The sequence below is a fragment of the Rhea pennata genome, chromosome 20 (assembly GCF_028389875.1).
Source record: "Rhea pennata isolate bPtePen1 chromosome 20, bPtePen1.pri, whole genome shotgun sequence".
NCBI classification, from domain to species: domain Eukaryota; kingdom Metazoa; phylum Chordata; class Aves; order Rheiformes; family Rheidae; genus Rhea; species Rhea pennata.
The window spans coordinates 5640416-5664666 of record NC_084682.1 but is presented as its reverse complement, the minus strand read 5'-3'; the positions used below and the strand labels follow the sequence as shown (position 1 = coordinate 5664666).

General features: G+C 51.3%; 1 protein-coding gene across 2 annotated transcripts in view; it reads left to right on the top strand.

The window, feature by feature from the left end:
* SUPT6H (SPT6 homolog, histone chaperone and transcription elongation factor) overlaps positions 1-19473 on the top strand; it is a 31100-nt gene extending 11627 nt beyond the window's left edge. Inside the window, exons 9-37 of one of the 2 annotated variants that reach the window (XM_062592200.1) lie at positions 479-595; positions 1206-1295; positions 1574-1716; positions 1982-2133; positions 2590-2688; positions 2847-2976; positions 3082-3232; positions 3652-3806; positions 4398-4593; positions 4943-5082; positions 5165-5282; positions 5840-5916; positions 6260-6395; positions 6900-7037; positions 7348-7515; positions 8044-8171; positions 9257-9464; positions 9941-10088; positions 10435-10577; positions 11359-11499; positions 12434-12629; positions 12765-13003; positions 13406-13519; positions 14214-14338; positions 14825-14937; positions 15406-15483; positions 15571-15737; positions 17068-17255; positions 17432-19473. In XM_062592200.1, the coding sequence (XP_062448184.1) occupies positions 479-595; positions 1206-1295; positions 1574-1716; positions 1982-2133; positions 2590-2688; positions 2847-2976; positions 3082-3232; positions 3652-3806; positions 4398-4593; positions 4943-5082; positions 5165-5282; positions 5840-5916; positions 6260-6395; positions 6900-7037; positions 7348-7515; positions 8044-8171; positions 9257-9464; positions 9941-10088; positions 10435-10577; positions 11359-11499; positions 12434-12629; positions 12765-13003; positions 13406-13519; positions 14214-14338; positions 14825-14937; positions 15406-15483; positions 15571-15737; positions 17068-17255; positions 17432-17618 (4185 nt within the window). In that variant the 3' untranslated portion in view covers positions 17619-19473. The remainder of the gene's footprint in view (positions 1-478; positions 596-1205; positions 1296-1573; positions 1717-1981; positions 2134-2589; positions 2689-2846; positions 2977-3081; positions 3233-3651; positions 3807-4397; positions 4594-4942; positions 5083-5164; positions 5283-5839; positions 5917-6259; positions 6396-6899; positions 7038-7347; positions 7516-8043; positions 8172-9256; positions 9465-9940; positions 10089-10434; positions 10578-11358; positions 11500-12433; positions 12630-12764; positions 13004-13405; positions 13520-14213; positions 14339-14824; positions 14938-15405; positions 15484-15570; positions 15738-17067; positions 17256-17431) is intronic. The other variant, XM_062592201.1, reaches the window with a different exon arrangement.
* The last annotated feature ends 4778 nt before the right edge of the window (positions 19474-24251 follow it).

Here is a 24251-nt window from a genome sequence, read left to right as displayed (position 1 = left end):
TGAGACTTCTGTCCTGAGAGGGCTGCAAATCTCCAGCCTGGAGATGCAGGATTGTTTCAGGATTCTTTTTGGAGGAATGTGGTACAAAATATACTGATGTCTTTCTGTTTTGAGTAGATTGTTTAACATGCACCTGTCTTTATTCTCCCACATATAAAACAGAGCAAAGCACAGCATAGAGAGATTGCAAGGGTAATTAGTTTGAAAGCACTCAGAGTCGCTGGGCACTTAACGGTAGACTAATATTAGCTGTGATCATCTCTTAACCATGAATTACCTTGGACAAATGCTACTTCTCAGTTTTCCTTTAAGCCCAGTCAGGACTGGGATGCTTTTCTATGGTCTAAAAGCAGAGCATGCAGCCAAGCCTGCATTTCCAGTTAACAGAAGGATCATCATTTTCCAGAATTAATCTGGGCTGGTCATCTAGGGAAAATAGCTCTGGGACGTGATCAATACAATGTGTTTCTCTTTATAGGAAAGTTCTGACTACCTTGACCGTGGACAAGCCAGCAGCAGCTTCAGCCGTAAGGGGCCTAGCACCATCCAGAAGATTAAAGAAGCTCTGAATTTCATGAGAAATCAACATTTTGAGGTACCTGGCAATTTAACTTAATGCCAAGATGATTAGGTTTGAGTTGCTTTCTCCTTATCCTGGCAGGAGTAGCAGAGGTATTGGGAGTAGCAAACCAGGAGGGACAGAGATACCATGGGGCACCTGCTTCCCTCCCTTGTCCCTACTGGAACGCACAGCTCATCTTGCAAGAGCTGGGACAGCACAGGCTTTAATGACTGATGCTGCTGCTGTTGCCATATTTCCCTGTTTCTGGACAAATTGATGCTAAATTAGATAGAAGAATAACTTGAGTTTCTTGAACCTTAATTGGTCCATTCAACTTATCCTCCAAGGTGTTGCCTGATGTCACAAAAGCCTTTTAGTGTGTGTTTAGGTGAACAGATTGAGAGGAGGCATCCATGCTGCGAGAATCCTGGGGTCCCAGAGCCCTGTGTGCAGCAGGGAGGGCGAGGGGAATTGTTTCTGTGGAACAGTTCTAGGAGCCAAGGCACAGCTCAGTGCATCTCCCCGCTGCTGCCGCATCAGGTTGTTCTCTCACGTGGGACAACAGCATTCTCTGAACTCTTGGCTGCTGGGAGCAGCTCTGTCTTCTTTTGCTTGGTGATGATGAGTCTTGTTTTTGACCCAGGTCCCATTCATCGCCTTCTACAGAAAGGAGTATGTAGAGCCAGAGCTGCACATCAATGACCTGTGGAGGGTCTGGCAGTGGGATGAGAAGGTGAGAAGTATTTTCACTGGTTGTTATCCTGTCGACGTTTACGTGTCTTTCTGCCTAGCTTGATACTTTACAAAAGATTTTTTTTTTTGGCACTGCAGACCTTTTGTGCTTTTTTTACTCATGTAATATGCCTTATTAAACATGTTGATGAATATTTTTGTGACAGATATCCTAAGAGCCTGGGAGCTCTCTGTAGGAGCCCCTATTTGGGAAGGGAGGAAACAGATATGATGCACAGCTACAGTGCATTTAATTAAAAGTTGCTGTTTGTGTGTTAGTGGACCCAGCTGAAGATCCGCAAGCAGAACCTGACACGTCTTTTTGAGAAGATGCAGGCCTATCAGTATGAGCAAATCTCTGCTGACCCAGACAAACCTTTGGCTGATGGAATAAGGGCCCTTGATACCACCGACATGGAGAGGTATGGTTCCGTGACTTCCTTGTGTTCATTCCACGGTGACTTAAAATGTATGTTAACCTATACACATAGCACAGGCTTTATGGCCAATGCAGTATCTTGACTTTAGCCTCTCTACAAAGCCAGTGATGACAAATGTGTAAAATTCTCTTGAAAGATGAGCCTGAGCACTCCCTATGACTGATCTGTAGCAGAGCAGGCTCCATGGGCACTCTGATCCCCGCTCGGCTTTGGGTGGGAATTAACATGCTGGCTTTGCATGCCCTAGGCTGAAGGACGTGCAGTCCATGGATGAGCTGAAAGACGTGTATAATCACTTCCTACTGTACTATGGGCGAGACATCCCAAAGATGCAGAATGCTGCCAAGGCTGCTCGAAAGAAGCAAAAGCGTATCCGAGAGGATGGTGAAGAGGAGGAAGGTTTGTCCCTGAACTTGATAAGTCTTCTAATTGTAGGTTTGTTGAAACTCCTGGTTCCAAAGAGCTTCCATTTGAAGCTAATGCCAGGCCTTCCAGACATCTCCAAAAATGCTTAAAGCTTTTCCACACAGGAGGTTACTTCTTTAAGGGACTGAATGCCACTCCTCATAGCAGGAGGCAAAGCAAGTATCAACTCCCTTGATCTTTATTTGAATGTACATCAGAGAGATACTGCTATTAAAATTGTGAAAGAGTGAAACTGAAAAAAAAATAGAGTTTTCAGGGAATTTTTCTAACGCTGAATAATTTTAAGGCTATTGTGATCTTTCAGATGCATTTGTGGAATCCAAGGACTCTTAGATTTTGTTTGTCCGCTTCACTGTGCCACTGACACGCTGCTGTGGCTGTGTGGATGCCTCTGCAAATATGCCTTATTAAACATATCCTTCCCCTTAGGTGAAGGGGAGGATGCAGAAGATGATGAGCAGAAAGGGCCTGAACTGAAGCAGGCCTCCCGTCGGGATATGTACACCATCTGTCAAACTGCTGGGCTGGGTAAGGGCTGTACTCTGTCACGCTGAGCTTGCAGCATGTTGTGGCCTAACTTGCAAGCTCTTCTGGGCTGTGGCTTGCTTATGGAAAGAGGACTGGTAGTTTAGTTCAGTATAAGCTACAATGTCCCTCTCCTCCTCATTTTGTGTTTGTTTTCCCAGATGGCCTGGCTAAGAAGTTTGGTCTGACACCAGAGCAGTTTGGAGAAAATCTCCGGGACAGTTACCAGCGTCACGAGACGGAGCAGTTCCCTGCAGAGCCGCTAGAGCTGGCCAAGGACTACGTGTGTAGGTTAGTGTGTTGAAAACCTTTGTAGATATCCTGTGGCTATGGCAGGACAGAGGATCCAGGCTCATTCTCAAGTTCTAAGCTTTCATGTTGCTTTTCTGCTTTTAGTCAATTCCCAAGCCCGGAAGCTGTGCTAGAAGGAGCCCGGTACATGGTGGCTTTGCAAATAGCCAGAGAACCATTGGTCAGGCAGGTCCTGAGACAGACTTTCCAAGAAAGAGCTAAGATTAACATTTCACCAACCAAGAAGGGCAAGAAGGTAAGGAAGGGAGCTCTGACTGTGTTGATCAATTCAGAAAAGGATCTAAATTACACACACGTACTCATTTTGCATCTGAAGACATTTCCCACATCAGTGACAGCTCTGAATAAATCTTTCAGCAGTATGTAAGGTGGGCTGTTCAAGAGGCCAACTAAACAATATGCTGCATTTTAATCTCAGCATTTCATAAGACCTGATTCTTGCTGTTGAGATATTGCCTTCACTTATTGGAGCATTTTCTGTTTATGTGGGGTCGGGAATGAATTGTTCTGTGCCCTGCTACGGAAGGAAATGCAGACTGGGAGCATATGGGTGAGGGGGACATTGAATAAAACACATTGTCTCTTACAATATTCAGAAGGGTCTTGCTACCTGAATACCCTGGGTGTGTGCTGACTGTTTCTTCTCTCTCACAGGATATTGATGAAGCCCATTATGCCTATTCCTTTAAATACTTGAAGAACAAGCCTGTGAAGGAGCTGCGAGATGACCAGTTCCTGAAAATGAGCCTAGCGGAGGATGAGGCACTGCTGACCATTGACATCAGTATTGACATGAAAGGAGTGGAAGGGTGAGTCCTCACTGTACATGACAAGCCTTGGCAGAGCTCTTTCATCCAGTGCTGCCACGCTGTTAGAGCTCCTCCATAACCCAAGCTGCTTCTGGAGGCCTTGGCCTGCCAGTCACCTGTACTTTAAAACCAAGGAGCCTCTCAGGGCCTCGTTTTTCTCTTCACCACAGCGAGAACTTTAGAAAACATCTGGTTTATTCATTTGAAGGCAAATTTTGAAGCCTTTAAACTTTCTATAAAAGAAAATGCTTATTGCCCAGCCACCCTCACTGTGTGGCTCCTTGGTTCCTTCCTTACACATCTGAGTAGCCACACTGTGCAATATGGGTCTTCTGGAGCAGCTCTTGGCTGCCCCATGTTGCCCTGATGGGAGCTTTCCATGCTGCCAGCACAGCATTCAGCTGAGGTATGTCTAGCGGCCTAGGTTTTGCAACTAACAGTGTTTGATGTGAGAACTGGCTCTTTGGATTTTCCAGGCCTCCTCTCAAATCTGAGGAGCTGCCTTCGTATTCCTGCCTGGGAATCTCCCAGTGGTGGTATCAGTGCAGGAGTTTGGAGCCCTTCTGTATCTCCCTCTCTCATTTCTTCCAGTTATGGTAGTGACCAGACGTACTTTGAGGAAATCAAACAGTTCTATTATCGGGACGAGTTCAGCCACCAGGTGCAGGAGTGGAACCGGCAGCGTACAATGGCCATCGAGCGGTCCCTTAACCAGTTCCTCTATGTGCAGATGGCTAAAGAGTTAAAAAACAAGCTGTTGGTGGAGGCCAAGGAGTATGTCCTCAAGGTGAGATGGGGGACAGGTGGATCTGGGTCAGAGCTGGGATTGCAAATGCCAGCAGTTCCTCCACATGTTGGAGAGAGGTACTGACAGGGTGGTACACAAGGAAGGATGAGGGGACAGGCAGGCATCTGAGTCAGGTTCTTTTCCAGGCAGGGAGAAGCAACAGAATACTTTAGTGGGAGGGAAGATGGGCTCCTTGGTTCTGGAGTGCTAATCACAATTCTAGCAAAATCATACTGTATTGCTGCCTGCAATTGAGGCAGGATCATGTGTATCCTCCCTGCAGAGAAGAGCTGTACCAAAGGGCCTGCAGTGAATTTTCTCATTCCTCTCTCTCTCTCTCTTCTGTCAGGCTTGCAGCCGGAAGCTGTACAACTGGCTAAAAGTAGCTTCATATCGTCCTGATCAGCAAGTGGAGGAAGACGATGATTTCATGGATGAAAACCAAGGGAAGGGGATTCGGGTGCTAGGCATTGCATTTTCTTCAGCCAGGTAGGAGGAGAGGAATCAGCCCTGGATCCATGTCCAACGTTAATGTTTCTGTGTGCTCAAGTGATATCCATTTGTTTTGCAGGGACCACCCCGTGTTTTGTGCCCTTGTTAATGGGGAGGGCGAGGTTACAGACTTCCTTCGATTGCCGCACTTCACAAAGAGAAGGAATGCCTGGCGTGAGGAAGAGAGGGAAAAGAAGGTGGGCTGTGAAAGAGCTACTGTGGTTGCTGATTTTTTCACCCTCTAATTATTCTGGGAGTTGCTTCCAGTTAGATTATGATTCATCTGTCCTCCTCTTAGAGGATGGCAGAGCATTAGCATTCCTAAATACTGTTTGTTGGAGATTCATGAGCTGCTATGGCCACAGCTACAGCAATTTTCTCCCCTTTCCTTGATCACACCATAGTAGCAAGCGGTTGTGTGACCCAGCAGCACTGAGACAGGCTTTAGACCTGCATTGCCCAATTTCCTGCAGCACAGGAGCAAGGTGCTGTTAGTCTTTTCTTTACACATCCTTCCTCTTTGTCTGTCAAACAGGCAGTTGACACTGTCTGTCAATGTTCAGGAGTTGAGGCCTTTGGTGAAGGATTTTAGCCAGCTCTAGGTGGCAGAATAGGGCAGCAGTGCCACGAAGGCAGTGGGCAGAGGATTTCCCCTTTGAAATAGGAACCAAAGACCCTCAGTTAGCTCAGTAAAGGAACCCTCTAGCTATTCTGCTCTGCCCTGTGTCACTTCCCTTTTTTTTTTTTTCCCCAGGCCCAGGATATTGAAACTTTGAAAAAATTCCTTCTGAACAAGAAGCCCCATGTGGTGACAATTGCAGGCGAGAACAGGTCAGAGCGAGTCTTTGTGCCCCTTCCACTTGCAGACCTATTTGCTGTCCTTCCCGCATGCCCCTCGATATTTCACTGCTGATGGGGTCACTGGGAGGAGGGAAGGGCTAATGGTTTCTCCAAACTGATCTTTAATGTGCTATGAGAGCTGCTCTCTGCCATTTCTGGCTGACCTCTAATATTGTACTTTTGCTTAAAGAAGCCTCTTCTTGTCACTGATCTGAGTTAATAACCCATTGGGGTAGCTGACTTGCATTAGTGAATGCCTAAGGTCATCTCCCTAAGTGATCTGAGGAGCCAGCTTAGCACTCTTGCCTCAGTTTTCTTGTTTGTCTCTCCCTAGGGATGCTCAGATGTTGATGGAAGATGTAAAGAGAATTGTTCATGAGCTGGATCAGGGGCAGCAGCTGTCATCTATTGGAGTGGAGCTGGTAGACAATGAACTGGCCATCCTCTACATGAACAGCAAAAAGTCTGAGGTGAACCTAGTATACCAGCCGTCCCTTAGTCTGTGGCTAGTTCAGACTATCTCACCCTTTCTGTTTGTTGTGCTGGCCCTTGCATTACCTGCTGCCTCATGTGATCCATCTTGACAGTGACATACTGATCTTTGTGTCATGGCAAAACATCTTGTTCAGGTTTCCCTGAGGAAATTAGTGTCAGCAGATGTACAAAGTAGATATTGATGCAGTCTGGAATGAGTTTTGCTCAGCTGAATGGATTGAGGTTTTGTTGCTGCACCTTTTCCTATATAGAAGAAGAATGAGGCAGTTGGGGAACTGACACCAGTCTTCCTCTTCTGTCCTGGAATTTTTTGTTCTCAGTCATAGCAGAGTTCCTGGCAGGCTTTGATCTTAGTTCTCCTTGTCCTAAGCACCAAATACTTCCCTTATTCCAGTTCTTATCTGATGCTTCTTTGCTAGTAGTGCTACAGAGTGTGAAAATACTGTCAAGATTTTCCCTAATTCTCTGACCTGTTGTAGAATGAATTCCGGGATTACCCACCTTTGCTGCGTCAAGCTGTCTCCCTTGCTCGCCGCATTCAAGATCCTCTTATAGAGTTTGCCCAAGTCTGCAGCTCTGATGATGATATCCTCTGTCTGAAGCTCCACCCTCTGCAGGTAACTTTTTATTCTGGGATCGTCATAGGGAGTGAGAAACTTCTGCAAGAGGGAATGACCTGGGACAGTTCACTGTCAAGGAAGAGTATTCCAAGTTGAACTGCCAGTTCTTCCTGTTCTGTGACATATTCAGGCTACCTTTTTCCTGCCTCCTTTAGCTTATCTGCTTTCTTCCTTTAGACTGTTTTCAGGTGCTGTAGTGAACTTCAGAGTCACCCCTGAGAATAGTCTGCCACGTCTGGCTCGGCTTGCTATGGCAAAGAGTCACACACATCTCCTTTGTGAGACTAACACCTCTCCCTTCTGTCAGGAACACGTGGTGAAGGAGGAACTGCTGAATGCCCTCTACTGCGAATTCATAAACCGTGTGAATGAGGTGGGCGTGGATGTCAATCGGGCAATTGCTCACCCACACAGCCAGGCTTTGCTGCAATATGTGTGTGGCCTAGGACCACGCAAAGGCACTCATCTGCTAAAGGTAAGGAGGCTTCTGTTTCTGTCACTGCCTGCGAAAACAGTGCATCACCAACAGTGTGCAAGTTGGCCTCATGGCATTCCTGTAAAGAGCTGAGTCAGGGCCCTGTGTGCCAGATGCAGCTGACAGCTCTGTCACCATGTGCTTCAGTGTGTGTTATCTCTGCGTATAACCTCAAAGCTGTGCATGGACTAATGTCCTCGTTAGACCCAAGCAACTCAGCTGATCTGCTAGTTTCTGAACTCACAGGAGTGGATCCACTGTTACAGTATCAGAACACCTCCATTTTGTAGAAAACGTAAGGCAGAAAGCCAACACTTCCTTCCTGGAGAGCTGGAGTGGTTCCATGTAGACTCATCTCTTTTCATACAGTGTTGAGACACAAGACAGTGAGAAATGATTAACGAGTTGTGATGGATTTGGTTATATCAGATGTTTTGAACACTACAGTGTCCAGTGTGAGTTCTCTGCTTTTCCTGGGGAACCTTTGTATTTCAGTAGCAAGGATTATGTTGTTACCTCTCTCTGCAGATCTTAAAACAAAACAACACACGTCTGGAGAATCGGACCCAGCTTGTTACAATGTGTCACATGGGACCCAAGGTGTTCATCAACTGTGCTGGCTTCATCAAAATTGACACAGCATCGCTGGGCGATAGGTTGGTCTTGGGTTATGTTAAATGCCGTGCAGGGTATGGAGTTGGTATGAGTGACTAAAGCAGTCTTGTTCTGTGGAATCCATATTCCCAGGAATTTCTGTGCAGCCCCTCTGATCTCTGGCCAAGTTCAGGTATTGCTGGTCCTTAATCTGATTCTTAAGGGCAGCTGAACTTTCACAGCAGTGTGAGCTGCAGAACATTAATTATATAGCACGCAATGGTTTGAAAGACCCTTTGTGATGGAGAGAAACTAAACTAAAAACAGTTGTTCTCAACTTTCATAATTGTCATGCCTGTCTGTCAGTAACCCATAAGCGCTTTTGCTTAGTTGTTGCTGAGTCCTACCAACAGTATCTTTTTTTTAGTTTCAAACTTAAAGGCATATAACAGCAATTCAGCTTCCTCTTAAACCAGTAGCAACATTGAGAATTTTAGAGCATTAGGTTATCGGTAGCTAAATAGCACAGATGTGGTTGGAGGACAGTGGTAACCTGGTTTTGAAATATCTAGCTGACTGCTTTGCTCAGAAAGGTCACTTGTTGGGAATGTGCTTTTTCTAAGGCTATCACAATTTCCCTTTTGCCTTTGAAAAACAGTCTGAGAAAGGACACCTGGCTGAATGCTTACGCTTAGCGTTCCAACCCCACTAGGTCTTGGTTCTTGCAGGATGCAAGTCCTAGAGATGCAAGAGAAGTTTAGACTCCTTCAAACAGCTGGATACAGAGGTCTGCACTGCCAATTGGCAGCGTTAATTTGTAGGAGGAAGGAAACTGTAAAGAGCTGTGTGTTCGGAGTGCAGCCATAGTGCACATTTACATAGCATCAAAAGATGCCTGGCTATATCCTTGCAGTGCAGGAGCTGCAGCCTGAAATTTGCCTTTTCTTACCTCGACCTCTGTTGATTTAGCTATGAAGAATTCGTATGTCCTTTTGAGTAGCTTGTTTTGTTGGAGGGAAAGAGGTGACAAAGCAGCCCCACAGCTGACAGTGATGATCCAACAGCATGATTTGTTGTTGATCTGAAGGAGGTGCCTCAGGAACCCTTACAGGGTCCTTATCTGAACAATGTTTTGCTTCTATTTTAGTACTGATTCTTACATCGAAGTCCTAGATGGATCCAGGGTCCATCCTGAAACCTATGAATGGGCAAGAAAAATGGCTGTAGATGCCTTAGAATATGATGAGTCGGCAGAGGATGCTAATCCTGCAGGAGCTCTAGAGGAGATCTTAGAAAACCCTGAGCGTCTGAAAGACCTGGATCTTGATGCCTTTGCTGAGGAACTGGAAAGACAGGTGTGTTGAGGGTTCCTGGTCTTGAGAAAAAGAGGTGAAGCTGTGCTGTCTAGCTCAATTCCTTAGCTTTTGTAGCTGGTGACCTTTATGCTTTCTGGTAGCTAAGCATTTAGCTGTTGCCCTTGTAAAATGTTTAAGCAGCCATGGCAAGTATTTAGCATCTGACAATGGAATGTAATAAATGCTTGCAGAAAGTATACTTGGGGGGGGGGGGGGTCAGGAGTCAGTAATTTAGTCCACTTAATCTGTTCTTCCTGAATTAATCTAACTTTTGGGGGGAACAGATTAATACTTTTGCACTTCCACAGCATCCTGGGGCAGAGAGTTCCACAGTTTAATGACACATTGTGCATTCTTCTTTGTTTTAAATATGCTGTATGATAACTTCCTTGGTTATTGTGTTATAACTTACACTGAATTCTCCTATTTTCCTCCACTCTACATCTCATGGCTTTATAACTTTTGACACCACACAGGGCTATGGTGACAAGCATATCACTCTATATGACATCCGAGCTGAATTAAGCTGCAGGTACAAGGACCTGAGAACCCCATACCGCTCTCCAAATACAGAAGAGGTCTTCAATATGCTGACCAAAGAAACTCCAGAGACTTTTTATATAGGTACATTGCTGTTCACTAAGAAGGCTCTGATGGTTGTCATCACAGGCTGAATTAGGATGTGTAGAGGTAGGCAGAGGGATCTTGGTGAGGGTGACATTCGGACAGTGCCAGGTCTGCAGCTCCCTCTGTATACTGACACAAAGATCTCGTGCTGTGCACCTAGTTGTTTTGGGCATCGCTGCTTGGTGGTGTGCTGATGGGTTTTGTCTAAGGCAGTATATAGGTGAAGCCCCTTCAGGTAGCTGCATAATCTCCTAATGCATTCATGCACTTCTGCCTTAGATTGAGGGAATTGTCCAGCCCTGCAGTTCTTCATTCTCCCCTTCTCTTCTCCCTCTACACCCAGGTAAAATGATCATCTGTAATGTGACTGGGATAGCCCACAGGCGGCCTCAAGGAGAAAGCTATGACCAGGCAATACGGAACGACGAAACTGGCCTTTGGCAGTGTCCTTTCTGTCAGCAGGATAACTTTCCAGAGCTCAGCGAGGTGGGGCTGCTTCTCATGCTGGGTCTGTCTTTGCCTGAAGTCTGGCATCAGCAGACTTGAATGCTTCTGAGGGATGCAGTAGCCGAGGGGTCTTGGGAAGCAGAGGGCATCAGAGCAAAGATTGTGTCTGCAGTGCTCCAGGACCCCAACCTGAATGTGGCCTTTGGCTGCAAACAATCTCTTCCAGTTGCGACTGATTGCATCTGTGCAGGTTTGGCAGGCCGTTTATGGCTGCATTAAGGCCTTTGGTGAAGCAGACTAGGAGTGAAATGGATTTAAGGCCAAGCTAACTGGTTCTTCTCTGTAAATATATAAAGCTGGCTTGTTTGTGTTCTCAGATTCTGTCTTATGCAGAGAAGCCACCTGTGACACTGAAAATTGAAGCTCTTTCTACCACCTTTTCAAGTTTAAAAATTAATCTGGACTCCCTGCAACTAAATGCAGCTGTACTTCATGTCTCTTCTAAACAGTGCCAAATTCCAGCTTCAGTAATTAGTGATTTTAAAGCCCTGAAGTGTTCATTAGAAACCAACCCTAGCTGCACACTTGTGCCCAGAGTCTAAAATATAGGGCTTTGCAAGCAGAAAGGCCAGAATAAGCTGAGAAGAACTGAAGACTGCATTACTGGGCAGCATTCCTCAAACTCCTCTGTCCCCTGCTATTCTGTATGTCTGTGCCTGTTGCACCAGTTTGTTGACACAGCTTTTAGACTTTTGTTTGAGTGTGAGCTATCTGGGTAATTTTATTTCCACACTGAATAACTTTTACCTTTGCCTTGAAGGTTTGGAATCACTTCGACAGTGGTTCCTGCCCAGGTCAGGCCATTGGAGTGAAGACACGGCTGGACAATGGAGTGGCTGGCTTCATCCCAACAAAATTCCTTAGTGATAAGGTGGTCAAACGGCCAGAAGAAAGGGTGAAGGTATGAAAGCAGTGAATTTTCACACATCCAACAAAAGCAGGAAAAGCGTGAAGCCAATACCAAAGACTCGGTTTAGTTAATTCTACTGTTCCCTAAATGATTTTTCAAACCTTATTTTCACTTAAGGACTTTAAATTAGCAAGAAGTTCAGGTCCTGGATAGTGTCCTCTCACACTGCAAATCTCTTCTTGGCAGCTGGTTCAAACCATGTTAATCGGTTAGCTTGTTATACTGCAGGAGGATTTATTATTGTCTGGCTAGGAGGCCAGAAGGCATTCTAATGCAGAGCTGCCCTTTGTTTCTGGCTTTTTAAAGAGCTCGCAGAACTGCGGTTAGATATGTGGAGAGTCCTTTCCCTTTCTTGTAGCTTTTTGTTCTGTTTGAATTCATCTGTGGAGGTCATCAGAGTTGCTAGTCTTGCTCAGAACGGGGATTTGGGTTCTAGGAGAAACAGACTCTCACATTTTTTATCACATGATAAAATAGAGGTTTAACATCTTTTGCAGTCTTTTGGGGAAACTCCTGACAGTCCATGCAGGTGATGGATAATCCTGTAAGCTCAGAGGTCTCCTAGCAGTTCCTTAAGAAGCTATTGTCAACTTCAGCACGGTTAACTGGACTAAGACATTGCAGTTTTTGTAGTGGGATTTTCTGTTTCTTATTTAAATAGAAAAGTCCTTTGGATGTCTTCCATTCTTTTGTTTCTGCACAAAATTAACTGCTTTGCTGCTCGTCATCAAGTCCAGTTTGGCATCTCCCATTCTTGGACAACAAAAATAACAAAGTTAGTTGTCTGCAGCCCCCGCACACACACGCACACAGTTTCTGTATGCTATGGGACATGCATAGTAGACACACTGGAGAAGTGCCCATTTTTCTCAGCCATTTTACCAGCCAGACCTGCTGATAAACCTCACCTGTCCCTCTCCTGTAGGTGGGAATGACTGTTCACTGCAGGATTATGAAGATTGACATTGAAAAGTTCAGCACTGACCTGACGTGCAGGACGTCAGACCTGATGGATAAAAACAACGAGTGGAAGTTGCCTAAAGACACATACTACGATTTTGATGCTGAGGCAGCAGATCACAAGCAGGAAGAAGACCTGAAAAGAAAGCAGCAGCGGACAAGTGAGTCTCTTGTTCTTCTCTCCCCAGCAACACCAGCCTTCCCAGGGTGCTTCAGGAAAGTAAACACAACTGGACATATGCTTGCAATAAAGCAGTCAATAACTTGAAACCTAAATGCCCCTCTTTGTCCTCTAGCATACATCAAGAGAGTAATTGCTCACCCATCATTCCACAATATCAGCTTCAAACAAGCTGAGAAGATGATGGAGACAATGGACCAAGGGGATGTGATCATTCGGCCAAGCAGCAAAGGGGAGAACCACCTGACTGTCACCTGGAAGGTGAATGATGGGATTTACCAGCATGTGGATGTCCGAGAAGAGGGCAAGGAGAATGCCTTCAGTCTGGGCTCCACACTTTGGATTAACACGGAGGTAAGAGTCCTGCAGAGTATGCCTGGGAAGGAGAACCACCTATTTGTCAGGGACAGGTTGGCACAGTGCTTTGCAGGATCCATTACAATACTTGAATTCTGATTAATGGCCTATGATGCAGTTCCTGAGCGTTGGGCAGAGCTATGGTGCTCTGTCTGTTCAGTAGCACAGACTTTATTGCATGTTTTTTGGAAGAGGCTTTTTCTCTTGCTCTCACAGCTAATGCAGAAATATATCAGTTTGGTTGATTTCTATATGCAGTTCTCTGGCTTCTTAGACAATACTTAGCTGTTTTATCCTCAAAGCATGCAGCCTTGCTATGCAGATTGATAACTATACCCTAGAATGAGAAAGTTCCTCATCACACACCCTAAGTACCTCTTTAAATATATTCATTCAAAGGAATTTGAAGACCTAGATGAAATTGTTGCTCGCTATGTCCAGCCAATGGCTTCTTTTGCCAGAGACCTGTTGAATCACAAATACTATCAGGACTGCAATGGTGGAGACAAGAAGGTGAGCCCATCTCAAGCTGTGGAAGCTTGTGTGGGAGGTATGGGAGCATGATATAAGTTTCTCTATCTCAAGAGAGTTTGTCATGAGCTGCTGCTGGACTGAGCTGTTGACCTATTGCTGTAGATGTCAAGGAGATTCTGTCTGGGAGCAGTATAGCCAGGACAAGTTCCTGGAGGAGTGCAGGAAAACTATAGCGGTGTGCCAGAGCAGTAAAGGGTTGTCCTGACAGCAAATACCAGTGAAAGGAGACGTGTTGGCTTTCTCTGACCTGATGACATTTGTGTGTCTTTCCAAAAAGACAGAAGGAGATGAGCTCTGTCTGTCTCTTAACTTTTCTATTCCAACATTCTGAGAGGAACCTAATGATGGTGTCAAAGCTGTGACAGAAGAATTCTTCTCATTATGGTTTCTTGGAGACTTCTTTTTGCAGCTTTGTGATCTGAACCAGTAATGTGCATTGTCTGGGCTGTACTTCCCAGGCATGCGTGCTGTGGCCTGTGTACCCACGCAACCCTCTGCAATAGCAGTGCAGATGGTGTTGGAATATGCCTAGAGGCTGCCCTTGTCTGGTTGCTAACAACAGGGCGGGGGGAAGAGGACTAAGCACAGCACCAGGGGGAGGTATCTGTAGGCCTTGTGTGTTGCAAAAAATGTAGGCGTTCCCTGAACGTTTCTCCTCTTTCTGTCTCATTAGAAGCTGGAAGAGCTGCTGATAAAGACGAAGAAAGAGAAGCCAACTTTTATTCCCTACTTTATCAGTGCCTGTAAAGATCTACCTGGCAAATTCCTCTTGGGATATCAGCCTCGAGGCAAACCAAGGTAAGTGAGATGCAAGCCCAGCAGCTGAAGCAGATGGTTGCCAGTACCGCACCTCAGCTTATTGCTGCCAGTTTCTTTTCCAGCTCTGTCTGTATCACAGTCAGTCAGGCCTCTCCTTAACCAGTGCTTGGCCTGCTGACAGTAGAGTATCCATGTCTAGTAGTAAATCCCACCAAGAAGACTCCCGTGTTTCTAACCAGCTGGCTGCCACAAGCCGTGACACCCTGTGCAAGTGGTGTCACTAGAGTACAGGCAGTGACTGATAGATTTTCCAGGGAAAGGCATGTTATTTTAGGGTACTTGTTTGAAAACAAAACAAAACTGTCTTGGGTAGCTCTATCTGTTCAATATCAGTACAACCATTACCTGAGTTCACAGATCCTGTCCGTCATGCCTGTTCTGACTGAGGCTTGTTAGTGTGAGGGCACTGTACAGCAGCAGGTACAGCTGCAAAGCAGCGTGTGATCTCCTGTGCTCTCCTCACAGGATAGAATATGTGACAGTGACGCCAGAAGGATTCCGCTACCGGGGCCAGATCTTCCCTACTGTGAATGGACTCTTCCGATGGTTTAAGGATCATTATCAGGACCCTGTTCCAGGTGAGGCCCCCAAAACCTGAATGCTTCAGCGTTTGTTTCATCAGTGTCATGCAGCAGGGCAGTTAGTAAAGGACATTTCCATGTTCTTTGTCCCTAAAGTGTGTCCTTCTCTAGGATTTCTTCTGTGTTGGAAGTTTCAGAGTGACATTCAAGTGTTTGGCTTCCATGAACCCATTGAGAGCTCTCCCAAGAACTAATTTTTCAGCCAAGAAGCCCATACAGCAAAAGCTGAGCTTGTTCCTTTTCTCTCCTTTGGCTTCCCCCATCATTCAATCCTACATGCACTATTTACTGATAAGATGCTATTTTACCAGGACAAATGTTTTCTGGTTTTTTTTTTGTTTTTTTTTTTTTGTTTTTTTTTTTTTTTTTTTTTCAAATGCTGCTCAAGCAAAAATTCCATATTTCAAGGCAATAGCTGCTCTGTTGGGAGAACTAACCTATTCTCTTGGCTTACATTTTATACAGGTATTACCCCCAGCAGTAGCAGTCGGACCAGGACTCCAGCCTCCATTAATGCTACTCCAGCTAACATTAATCTGGCAGGTCAGTGCAGGCCTTTCTTGGTTGGAATTAGGATGCGAGTTCCTTTCTCAGGCTCTGCTTTCCCTAACACAGTGGTCTTTCTTGCAGACCTGACTCGTGCAGTGAATGCTCTACCACAGAACATGACCTCCCAAATGTTCAGTGCCATCGCTGCTGTGACAGGCCAGGGACAGAACCCAAATGCCACCCCTGCGCAGTGGGCATCCAGTCAGTACGGCTATGGAGGCAGTGGAGGTGGCAGCAGCGCGTACCACGTAGGTGTCTCAAACCTGTGGACAGAGTGTTGCGAGGCCTCTTCCCATTGCTAGAAACCATCCCATGGGCTCATCTGGTAGTGTAAGGGGTTACTCATGGCTATGGCTGACTAATCCCTAGCAATACCCATGCGGCTGAATGCAGGAGCCTTGTTGGATTCTTGGACCAGGTTTCTTCTTGCCTCCTGTGGCTGAGGAAATAAGGCACTGCAATATAGTCCTGCTCTGGAGAGAGCTGAAACAAGTAGCAAATTGGTCTGGCCCCCAAGGATTGTGGCAGGGTAGAGAGAAGGAATCCAGCAGTGAGGGGACACAGCCTTCCGATTGTGCCCCTGAACCGTCAACGTGAGCTGCCAGTGGAAGAGATTAGCTGTGAAAATATGCGCTGAGTTTGCAGGGCTTTTCAGCTCAGCGTGCTAATCTCCAAGCTGCACCGGCAGGCCAACACCTCAGCCTGACTGAACACCCAGAGGCTTTGCGGAGAATAAGATGGAATTGGACAGTTTCGGTTCATGCTGGAGCCTTTCCTCATGTACGCTGGTGCCTACCTCCTCCCAGCACGTGCTGTCAATCCCCCAGCTGACTGCAAGGCTAAATCCAGCTGCAGAAGGAATGAAGTGCTGGGGTGCAAGAAACACACCCTGCCCATAGAGAGATCTGCTAAAGAGCTGCTGCAAGACAAGGCTTGCAGAGAGGAATGATCCTGTATTAGACCACATTGGGAGGCTTTCATGGAGTTTGGCACAGTATAGGTAGGGGATAGGTAGGGACTGTGGATAACCTAATGGTGTTAATGAGACAATTTGAGGGAAAATGGCAGTGAACACTGGAAGGCTCCCCTTCCCGTACATGAACAGTGAGCCAGGCAGCTTGGGATCTGGGAGGAAGCTGTCCCAGGAGCTGCTGTGCCTTCTATGCAGCCTATTGGAGCAGAAAATCAGGAGAAATTCATCTGTTCTTCTCGCCCATTGCAGGGTGTGATTTCTGCTAGGTTTCCCAAAGTGTCTCTTGTGTCACTCTCTTGTGCTCCTTACCTTTGCTTGGTTTAGTGTTTCCCCTGGTACCCTGTATAGATGAGCAAGTAAGGCAGGCTGCAGTGACCCTGCTGGCCCAGGTTGAGCGGGTGCTAGTTGCTCTCAGGGGGAACAAGCGGGACCCTGAGCTATCTGGGTCAGCAAACCTCTCCTCTCTCAGACAAGGTCTTGGAGTGTGCAACAAGAGCTTGCACAAACCTCCCTTGCGAGCAGGGCAGTGCCGAGCGTGCCAGACCTCTGCCCCAGAAGGTTAGCCAGACTTGCCCTCTGTGCCTGACAGTATGTGTTCTCTGCAGGTCTTCACAACTCCAGCGCAGCAGCCAGTGGCCACCCCTTTGATGACACCCAGTTACTCCTACACTACTCCCAGCCAGCCAATTACAACACCCCAGTACCAGCTCCAGGCCAACACCACACCCCAGTCCACACAGTCCCAGGCACAGTCGCAGCCGTCATCCAGCTCCAGACAGAGGCAGCAGCCGAAGTGAGTAACTGCAGTGCCAGGTGCACGTACCTGTCTGTTGTGTTCGCTTCTTTCTTGAAGTTTTGTAGAGCCAGCGTGGTGGGTTGCTTTCCTGATGGGGCCTATAGGGAGGGAGGGCAGAGAAGCTGCACTGGGCTCTCCTGTTGGCATCTAACCTCCTGCATGTGTCGTTTCAGGACCAACAGTCATGCTGCAATCGACTGGGGGAAGATGGCCGAGCAGTGGCTCCAGGAGAAGGAGGCTGAAAGGAGGAAACAGAAGCAGCGATTGACTCCTCGGCCATCTCCCAGCCCCATGATCGAGAGCACACCCATGTCCATTGCTGGGGATGCCACACCACTGCTGGATGAGATGGATCGATAGGCCATGCTGGACCTGACCTGTAACCTCCGTTCCCTTCTCTAGGAAGGGGAGGGGAGAGAGAACAGTTGAAAACAAGTTCCCTTCCCTTAGCCACATAACTCCTGTTTCATACGTCATGAGATGGTGGGAGATGACTCTTGGCGATGCAAACCTGAGTGAATGAATGAACTTGGCAGGGCTGGTTTAAATATATAGACATATATATATATATACATATATATATATAAAAATGTATCATAGGAAGGGACGCTGCAGTGGCCTCTGCGTTCCAGGCCCTGGAACACCACTTTGGAAGCTCGGCAGGGTAGTTACAAGGTCAAATGAGTCTGTCATTTTACATGCACAACAGTCTGCTTTGAAAGCAAAGACTAGGAAGCAAACACAACTGAAAGTGCAGACCGTCGGCCTAGAGTGAGCCTGTTTTATTTGGGTCATCCCAAACCCTGACTGTCACCTCTCCTTGAGAGTAAAGTCACCTGGATTCTGACAAGCAAACTGGAGTTCTGTAAAAGTTTCTGTTCTTGTTTGCTCTGTGGTTTCACCTGTAACAGACTGCAAATTCTGTGCTAATGGCCAGCCATGTTCGTAGGGCTCTAACACAGCAGCTCTGGGGTCTTGCCAGAGAGAAATGCAGCTGTTGTACCAAAGGCCTGCTCTCTCCTCTGGCTTCATTTGGAACAATATTTATTTAGTGGGTGGATATATATATATATTTTTTTTAACAACCTACAAAGCAAAACCCCAGGCAGTGGCAGCTTTCCTGAGCACAAGACAGACACATGGGCTATAAAGCTGCAAAAGCAGCCACTCCTATGGTGAAGAGAACGCAAAGCAGCTGAGAGTGCATGGCATCCTCTTCCATATCTGCTTAACCCTGCCCACTTGTAACTGAGAGGGGTGAATAAATAGTGTTTCTACTGAACACTAGTTGGGAGGCTTTCTCTCTGCATCTGTGCTGCCTGCCTGCCTTCTCCTCCTAGCAATGGATTGGCCATAGAAGCAGAGCTCAGTGCTGAAAGTCAATGTTTCTCTTCCTTTGTTGCTTGGAGTTGCCTTCTGTGTGCTGAAACTTTCATAGAGAAGCTGATTTCTGTTGAGCTGATACAGAATTATGTTTTGTTTTGAATGCGTTGTGTAGAGGCATCAGACCGCCATACTGGGCACCTTCTGGTGGCCCGTATCTCTCACTGGCTGGGAGAAGGACTGGGGGGACTAGGAGGGGGCCAGGTATTGCAGATAACTTTTGTCGTATGTCAGAAGCAGCCCACTGCAGTGTTACAGAGAAACTGCTGGTGCTGAGAGCCATTTCTGAACTGGAAGGTTTCTGCTGCGCACACTTTGCTCCTTCCTGCTTTGTTAGCGGGGATTTTCTATGGAAGCAGAGTCTTTGTTCCTCCAACTGCTCTTGGTTAGCCCAGGCTCAGCTAGGAAATGAGCAGGAACAGCAGATCGTGACAAGCAAAGGTCTTTTTTGCATGCAAATGCTCCTGAAGAATGGCAGAGACTTGGGAGACAAAGCAGAGCTGTTTACACAGAGAAACGCAGGTCCTGGCTTCTGCGCCATCTCCTCTGCAATACCAGGGGCTGACACAGCCGTGTTGCTCTCCTGCTACCACGCAGGCCGGGATGGAGGACTGAGCTCCGGGGCACGCGGCTGCTGTAGGTTACAAGCATACTAATCTTATGCTATTTTTTTATTTTATTAAATTCTGTATGACGGGAATCTGATTGGGAGCAGCTCCTTACAGGGATGCGTTGGACCTTTACAGAGGAGCTAGGTGTGCGTTGTCGCTCCTTCGGCTGTCTTTGTTTTTAGTTTTTCCCTTACCGTCAATAAAAATTCTACTTTTGGGAAGCTGCCTGTATGCTGCATGTCTCTGCTTCCTGCACTGCTGCTGGGGTTGTGATAAGGTGTTTCCCGGCCTGCCTCCACCACCCACGTTGTTTCTGTCAGTCTGTTCCTGGTGGTGGGACTTGGTGCTCACTTGTAGCGGTGCTCGAGAGGGTTCAATGCCTCAGTGCAGTATGTGCTATCTTAGTGTATGCGCTTCTTCCCTGGGCTCTCGGATCAGCTCGTGTCAGGGATTTCAGATGGCGCTGTGCCCTCCTCGGGCACCTCTCCAGAAGCGGTGGGATTGCAGCGGGACGGCTCTGCCCTGCTTGGCATTGGCGGTGGCAAAACAGGAGCCAGGGCTCAGCTCCTGCCATCCCAGCTTTCCCGCTCTTGGATCTGCTGTTAGCGTAGGAAGATCGTTTGTGCTGGCCTCACCAGCTGGGCTGGCTCGCTGTGCCTCTGCCCTCTCCCAGGCAGCGTCCGCCTTTGTCCCGGGGCCTGGGAAAGCTTTTATTGTCCCACTCAAAGAGCTCTGACAGCGTTTGAAGAGCCTCCGGGGAGGGACAAAGCCCCGGGTAAAGCTGCCCCCCGCCACTCAGCCCGCCCTGGCTCGGAAATGAGAACCGAGCGCCCGCTCCCAAACCCTGCTCCCGCGGCACAGCCCCGCGCGGAGCCCCGCTGCGAGCTGGGCGCTGCTGTGCCCGTCTCAGGCAGCCGCGCTGGAAACGCAGCATTGCCTGCGCTCGGCCCCTGTGCTCGCGGTGCCCGTGTCGCGCCTGCGGGCGGGGTGGGAGAGGGAGGGTGCTCTGCTCTGCGTGGCCAAGCACAGGCAGCTGCCTTTGAAATGTGTGTGACCAGCATAATCCATGAGGTGGGGGCCCGTCTGGCCAGGGTCCTATTCACAGCCAAGGAGCTAGCGATGGTGCGGCGTGACCTGCTGCTTGCTCTTGCTGGGGGCTGGAAAAGGAGTTGGAGCTGCTGTGCGAGCATCTCGCCTCTCCCAGCCTGCAAAGAGGCAGAAGGTTGTAAAGGGGAGGGCTGGGATCGTGCAATTCATTCACCGGCGCTCCGGAGAAATGCACCCCCGGGAGCTGGCGCTGCTCCATCGGTGTCGGCTAAATCACGGCCCCATAAAACCGAGGCTCTGCCGCGGCCTGGGGCACGGACGGGAGGTGGTGTCTCCGGCCAGGGAAGTGCCTTGCTGCCTTCGCTGCCCAGGAGCGTGAAACGAGCCCGTGCTCGGGGCGAGGGACAGCTCAGAGCAGTTCGAGGCCTTTTGCTCTTTTGCACAGCTCAACGCCGTTAAACCCTCAGGTTTTCCCGCTCTGCCTCCCTGCTGCTCTGCAGAGCCGCGCACGGGCACCGGGCAGGCGGGAGCAGGCGAGGGCCAGGCGGCACGGCCGGGCGCGCGGGCACCCGGCTCGCTCCCCTCCCGCCGCCCCGCGGGGCATCGCGCCATCTGCTCGAGCGACCTGATTTATTAGGCAGCTAAACTCGCGCGGGGGTAGGAGGAGAGTCACATCCGCGGCAACAAATCTCACGCGGGCTCTGGCTCCGCTTTGCTTTTCAGTCTCTTCTTGCCGTTTCTCTCCTTCCTCCTCCTCTTCCTACCGGCCGCCGGGGCCACGGGAGGCGAGACCGCCGCCGGCTCCCTCCCCAAGCCCTCTCCCGCCGGGGCATCGCTCAGCACGGCGGCGGCCGCTTCCTCCTTGCCCCCCAAGTCCAGGCTCCGCGCCGGCGGCTCGGCCCCCGGCTCCCACCTCGCCACGCCGGCGCCTTCGCGGGGAGGAGCGCGGGCGACCGGCGCGGCGTGGCTTGGCCTCCCGTTTCCGGAGGGACCTCTCTTTTTCGGGCCTTTCTCCTTCTTTTTCCTCCTCTCGTCCGGCGTTGCCCGGGGGGCGGGCAGCGGGCGGCCGTCCGCGCGATGCTCGGCGGGCGCCGGCGCGGCGCGCCCGGGCTTCGCCGCCCGGTCGATGAGCTCCCCGCCGAACTCGTAGAGCACCGGCTCCCTCGGCACCGCGACGGCCACCGTGTCGTATGCCTTGCACCTCGGGGCAGAGCGCGGCGTGAGGCCGGCCCTGCCCGCGCCCCGCACCCCGCGCAGCCGAGCCGAGCGCCGGCGCCGCGGCCGCGCTTACCAGACGTAGAGGTAGGGCTCCACGCACTCCTCCCTGTAGGCGAACTCGAAGCAGGGCGCCCGGAGCACGTTGAAGAAGGCCTGGCCCACCGCCCGCGAGGCCGTGTCGTTGACCCGCCGCAGGCAGCCCCTCAGCCTGGGCGGCCGAGCGGAGCCGGGTGAGGCGGAGGCGCCGCGGCGGCCGGCCCCGGGGACGGGGACGGGGGCGCGGGGCGCGCGGCGCTCACCTGCGGTCGCAGTCGCAGTGGCTGATGGTGTGCCAGCGCAGGTTGCGGTAGCCGTAGCGGGCCGCGAAGGGGTGGATGACGTGCTGGCAGTGGTCGTGGTCCCGGCAGCACCGGTCCGTGTCCTGGTGCTCCCCTGCGGCCAAGGCACCCAGTGCAGCCGGGGCTGCGGGCGGCACCGGGGCGGGGGGGGAGGGGGCTGCGCCCAGCTGGGCCGTGCTGCACCGTGGCTGGTTGGGGGTCGGACGGGGACTGGACTGGGCTAGGACTGGGGTCAGAGTTAGAGCGAGCTGAGGCGGGACTGGGATCAGATGGAGACAGGTAGGGGCTGCGAGGGGGCTAGTGCTTGGCTGGGGACTGGGCTGCGAGCAGGATGGGACTGGAGCAGCACGATGATGGGAACTGGGCTGGGAGCAGGACTAGGGACTGGGAGTGAACCATTACTGTGATGGGGATGGACCCAGCTGGACCAGGACTGTATCAGCACTGTGATGGGGATGAATCTGGGAGCAGGATGGGGACCAGTACTGGACCAGCACCATGATGAGGATGGGGCTGGGAGAAAGATGGGGATCAGGACTTGATCAGCACTATAATGGGGCTGGGAGCAGGATGGGGACCAGGAGTAGACAAGCATCACGATGGGGATGGGGATGGAAGCAGGCTGGAGACAAGGACCAGACCAGCACCACGACGGGGATGGAGATGGGAGCAGGCTGAGGACCAGGACCAGACCAGCACCACGACGGGGATGGAGATGGGAGCAGGCTGAGGACCAGGACCAGACCAGCACCATGACGGGGATGGGGCTGGGAGCAAGACAGGACCAGGACTGGACCAGCAGCACAATGGGAAGTGGATGGGAGGGGACAGGGACCGGATCAGCACTGTGCTGGGGACAGGAGTGGGGTGGGCAGGGACCGGACCGGCACCGTGATGGGGAGGAGGCTGGGAGCGGGAGGGGGACCGGGACCGGACCAGCACCACGATGGAGAGCGGATGGGGGAGGCCGGGGCCGGGACCGGCGGCGCGGGGCGGCCCGACGGCGGCGCGGGGGCGGCCGGGCCGGGGCCGGGGCCGGGGCCGGGGCGCGGGTCCCGCCGCTCTTACCGAGCTGCTCGTAGGCGTCCGCGTTGCTGCCCGCGCCGCACCACAGCGTCCCGGGGTAGGTGAGGCCGCGGCGGGCGCGGGGCCGCCCCGACGGCGCCCCGGGGGCCGCGGCCGCCGCCAGCAGCAGCCAGAGCAGCCGCGGGGGGCACATGGCACCGCGCCGGCCCCGCGCCGCCGCCCGCTTTATCGCCGCCCGCCGGCCCGCCCACGACGGGGCGGCCCGGCCCGGCACGGCACGGCTCGGCACGGCTCGGCACGGCACGGCTCGGACAGCCCACGGAGCGGACAGTGTGGCACTGATTCGCACGGCCCGGCTCAGCACCGCACGCCCATAGCGGGGCTGGCACAGTGCAGCACGGCGCAGCACGGCACAGCTCAGCCTGGCACGGCTCGGCACAGCCCGGCGTGGCCTGTCTGTGACAGGGCTGGCACAGCACGGCCCAGCCTGCCCTTAGCAGGGCCCGTTCAGCAGAGCTGGGTGGCCGAGACACAGGGCAGCGGCAGGGACACGGGGCAGCGACAGCGGCATGATACAGCAGCAGGGACACAGGACGGGGGCAGGGACGCAGGACGGGGGCAGGGACAGGGGATGGTCCCGCGGGTGCTGTCGCAGGTCTGGGGCATGGGCGCAGCCCTGGCCGGGCGGCAGGGAAAGGGTTCGCCTCCCTCCCACCCCGCGGGACCGCCAGTCGCTCGACCCCCTCCTTGGCAGGCGGTTGGGGACAGAGCCCCGTTGCTGTGGCACTGGCAGTGGGGTGACGTGCAGCGTGCCAGCCCCGCCACCGCGCTGGCCCCCGGCCCCTTGGCACACTGCCCCAGCCGCGATGCCTCCAGGGCCGCGCTCAGCGCCAGGGGGTCGGTGCTGCGCCCCTGCCCCGCGGGTGCTCCCGCAGCCCCACGGACGGCAAGGCCAGTGTGGGAGCTGGTGGCTGATGCCTCCCCCCCCAACTCAGGGCGACACGGTCCCTGTAGCCCGTTGGCCAGGGCTGGCAGCTCCCCGGCGTCCCAGAGCTCGCTGCCCCGTTGTCTGCTCTGTGCAGCCCCCTTTCCCCGCAGCCCCTTTGCAAATCGGCGTGGTGCCCGGTGCACGGGGAAGCACAAGTGGCACCGCGCCGCCCGGCCACCCGACGACAGCGCGATCTGGGGCTCTCTGGCCCCGCAGGCGCCGTGCGAACGCCCCGGCCTCGGTGCAGCTGGACGCTCCTGCCCGCCGGCCCCGTGCTGCTGGGCGCCCGCCCAGGGCGCTGGCGGGGGGCCCAGCACCGCGGGCGCTGCCCCCGCTCAGCTGTCGCTGTCCGTGAAGCTGCCTGCGACGGCCCCGCGCCGCT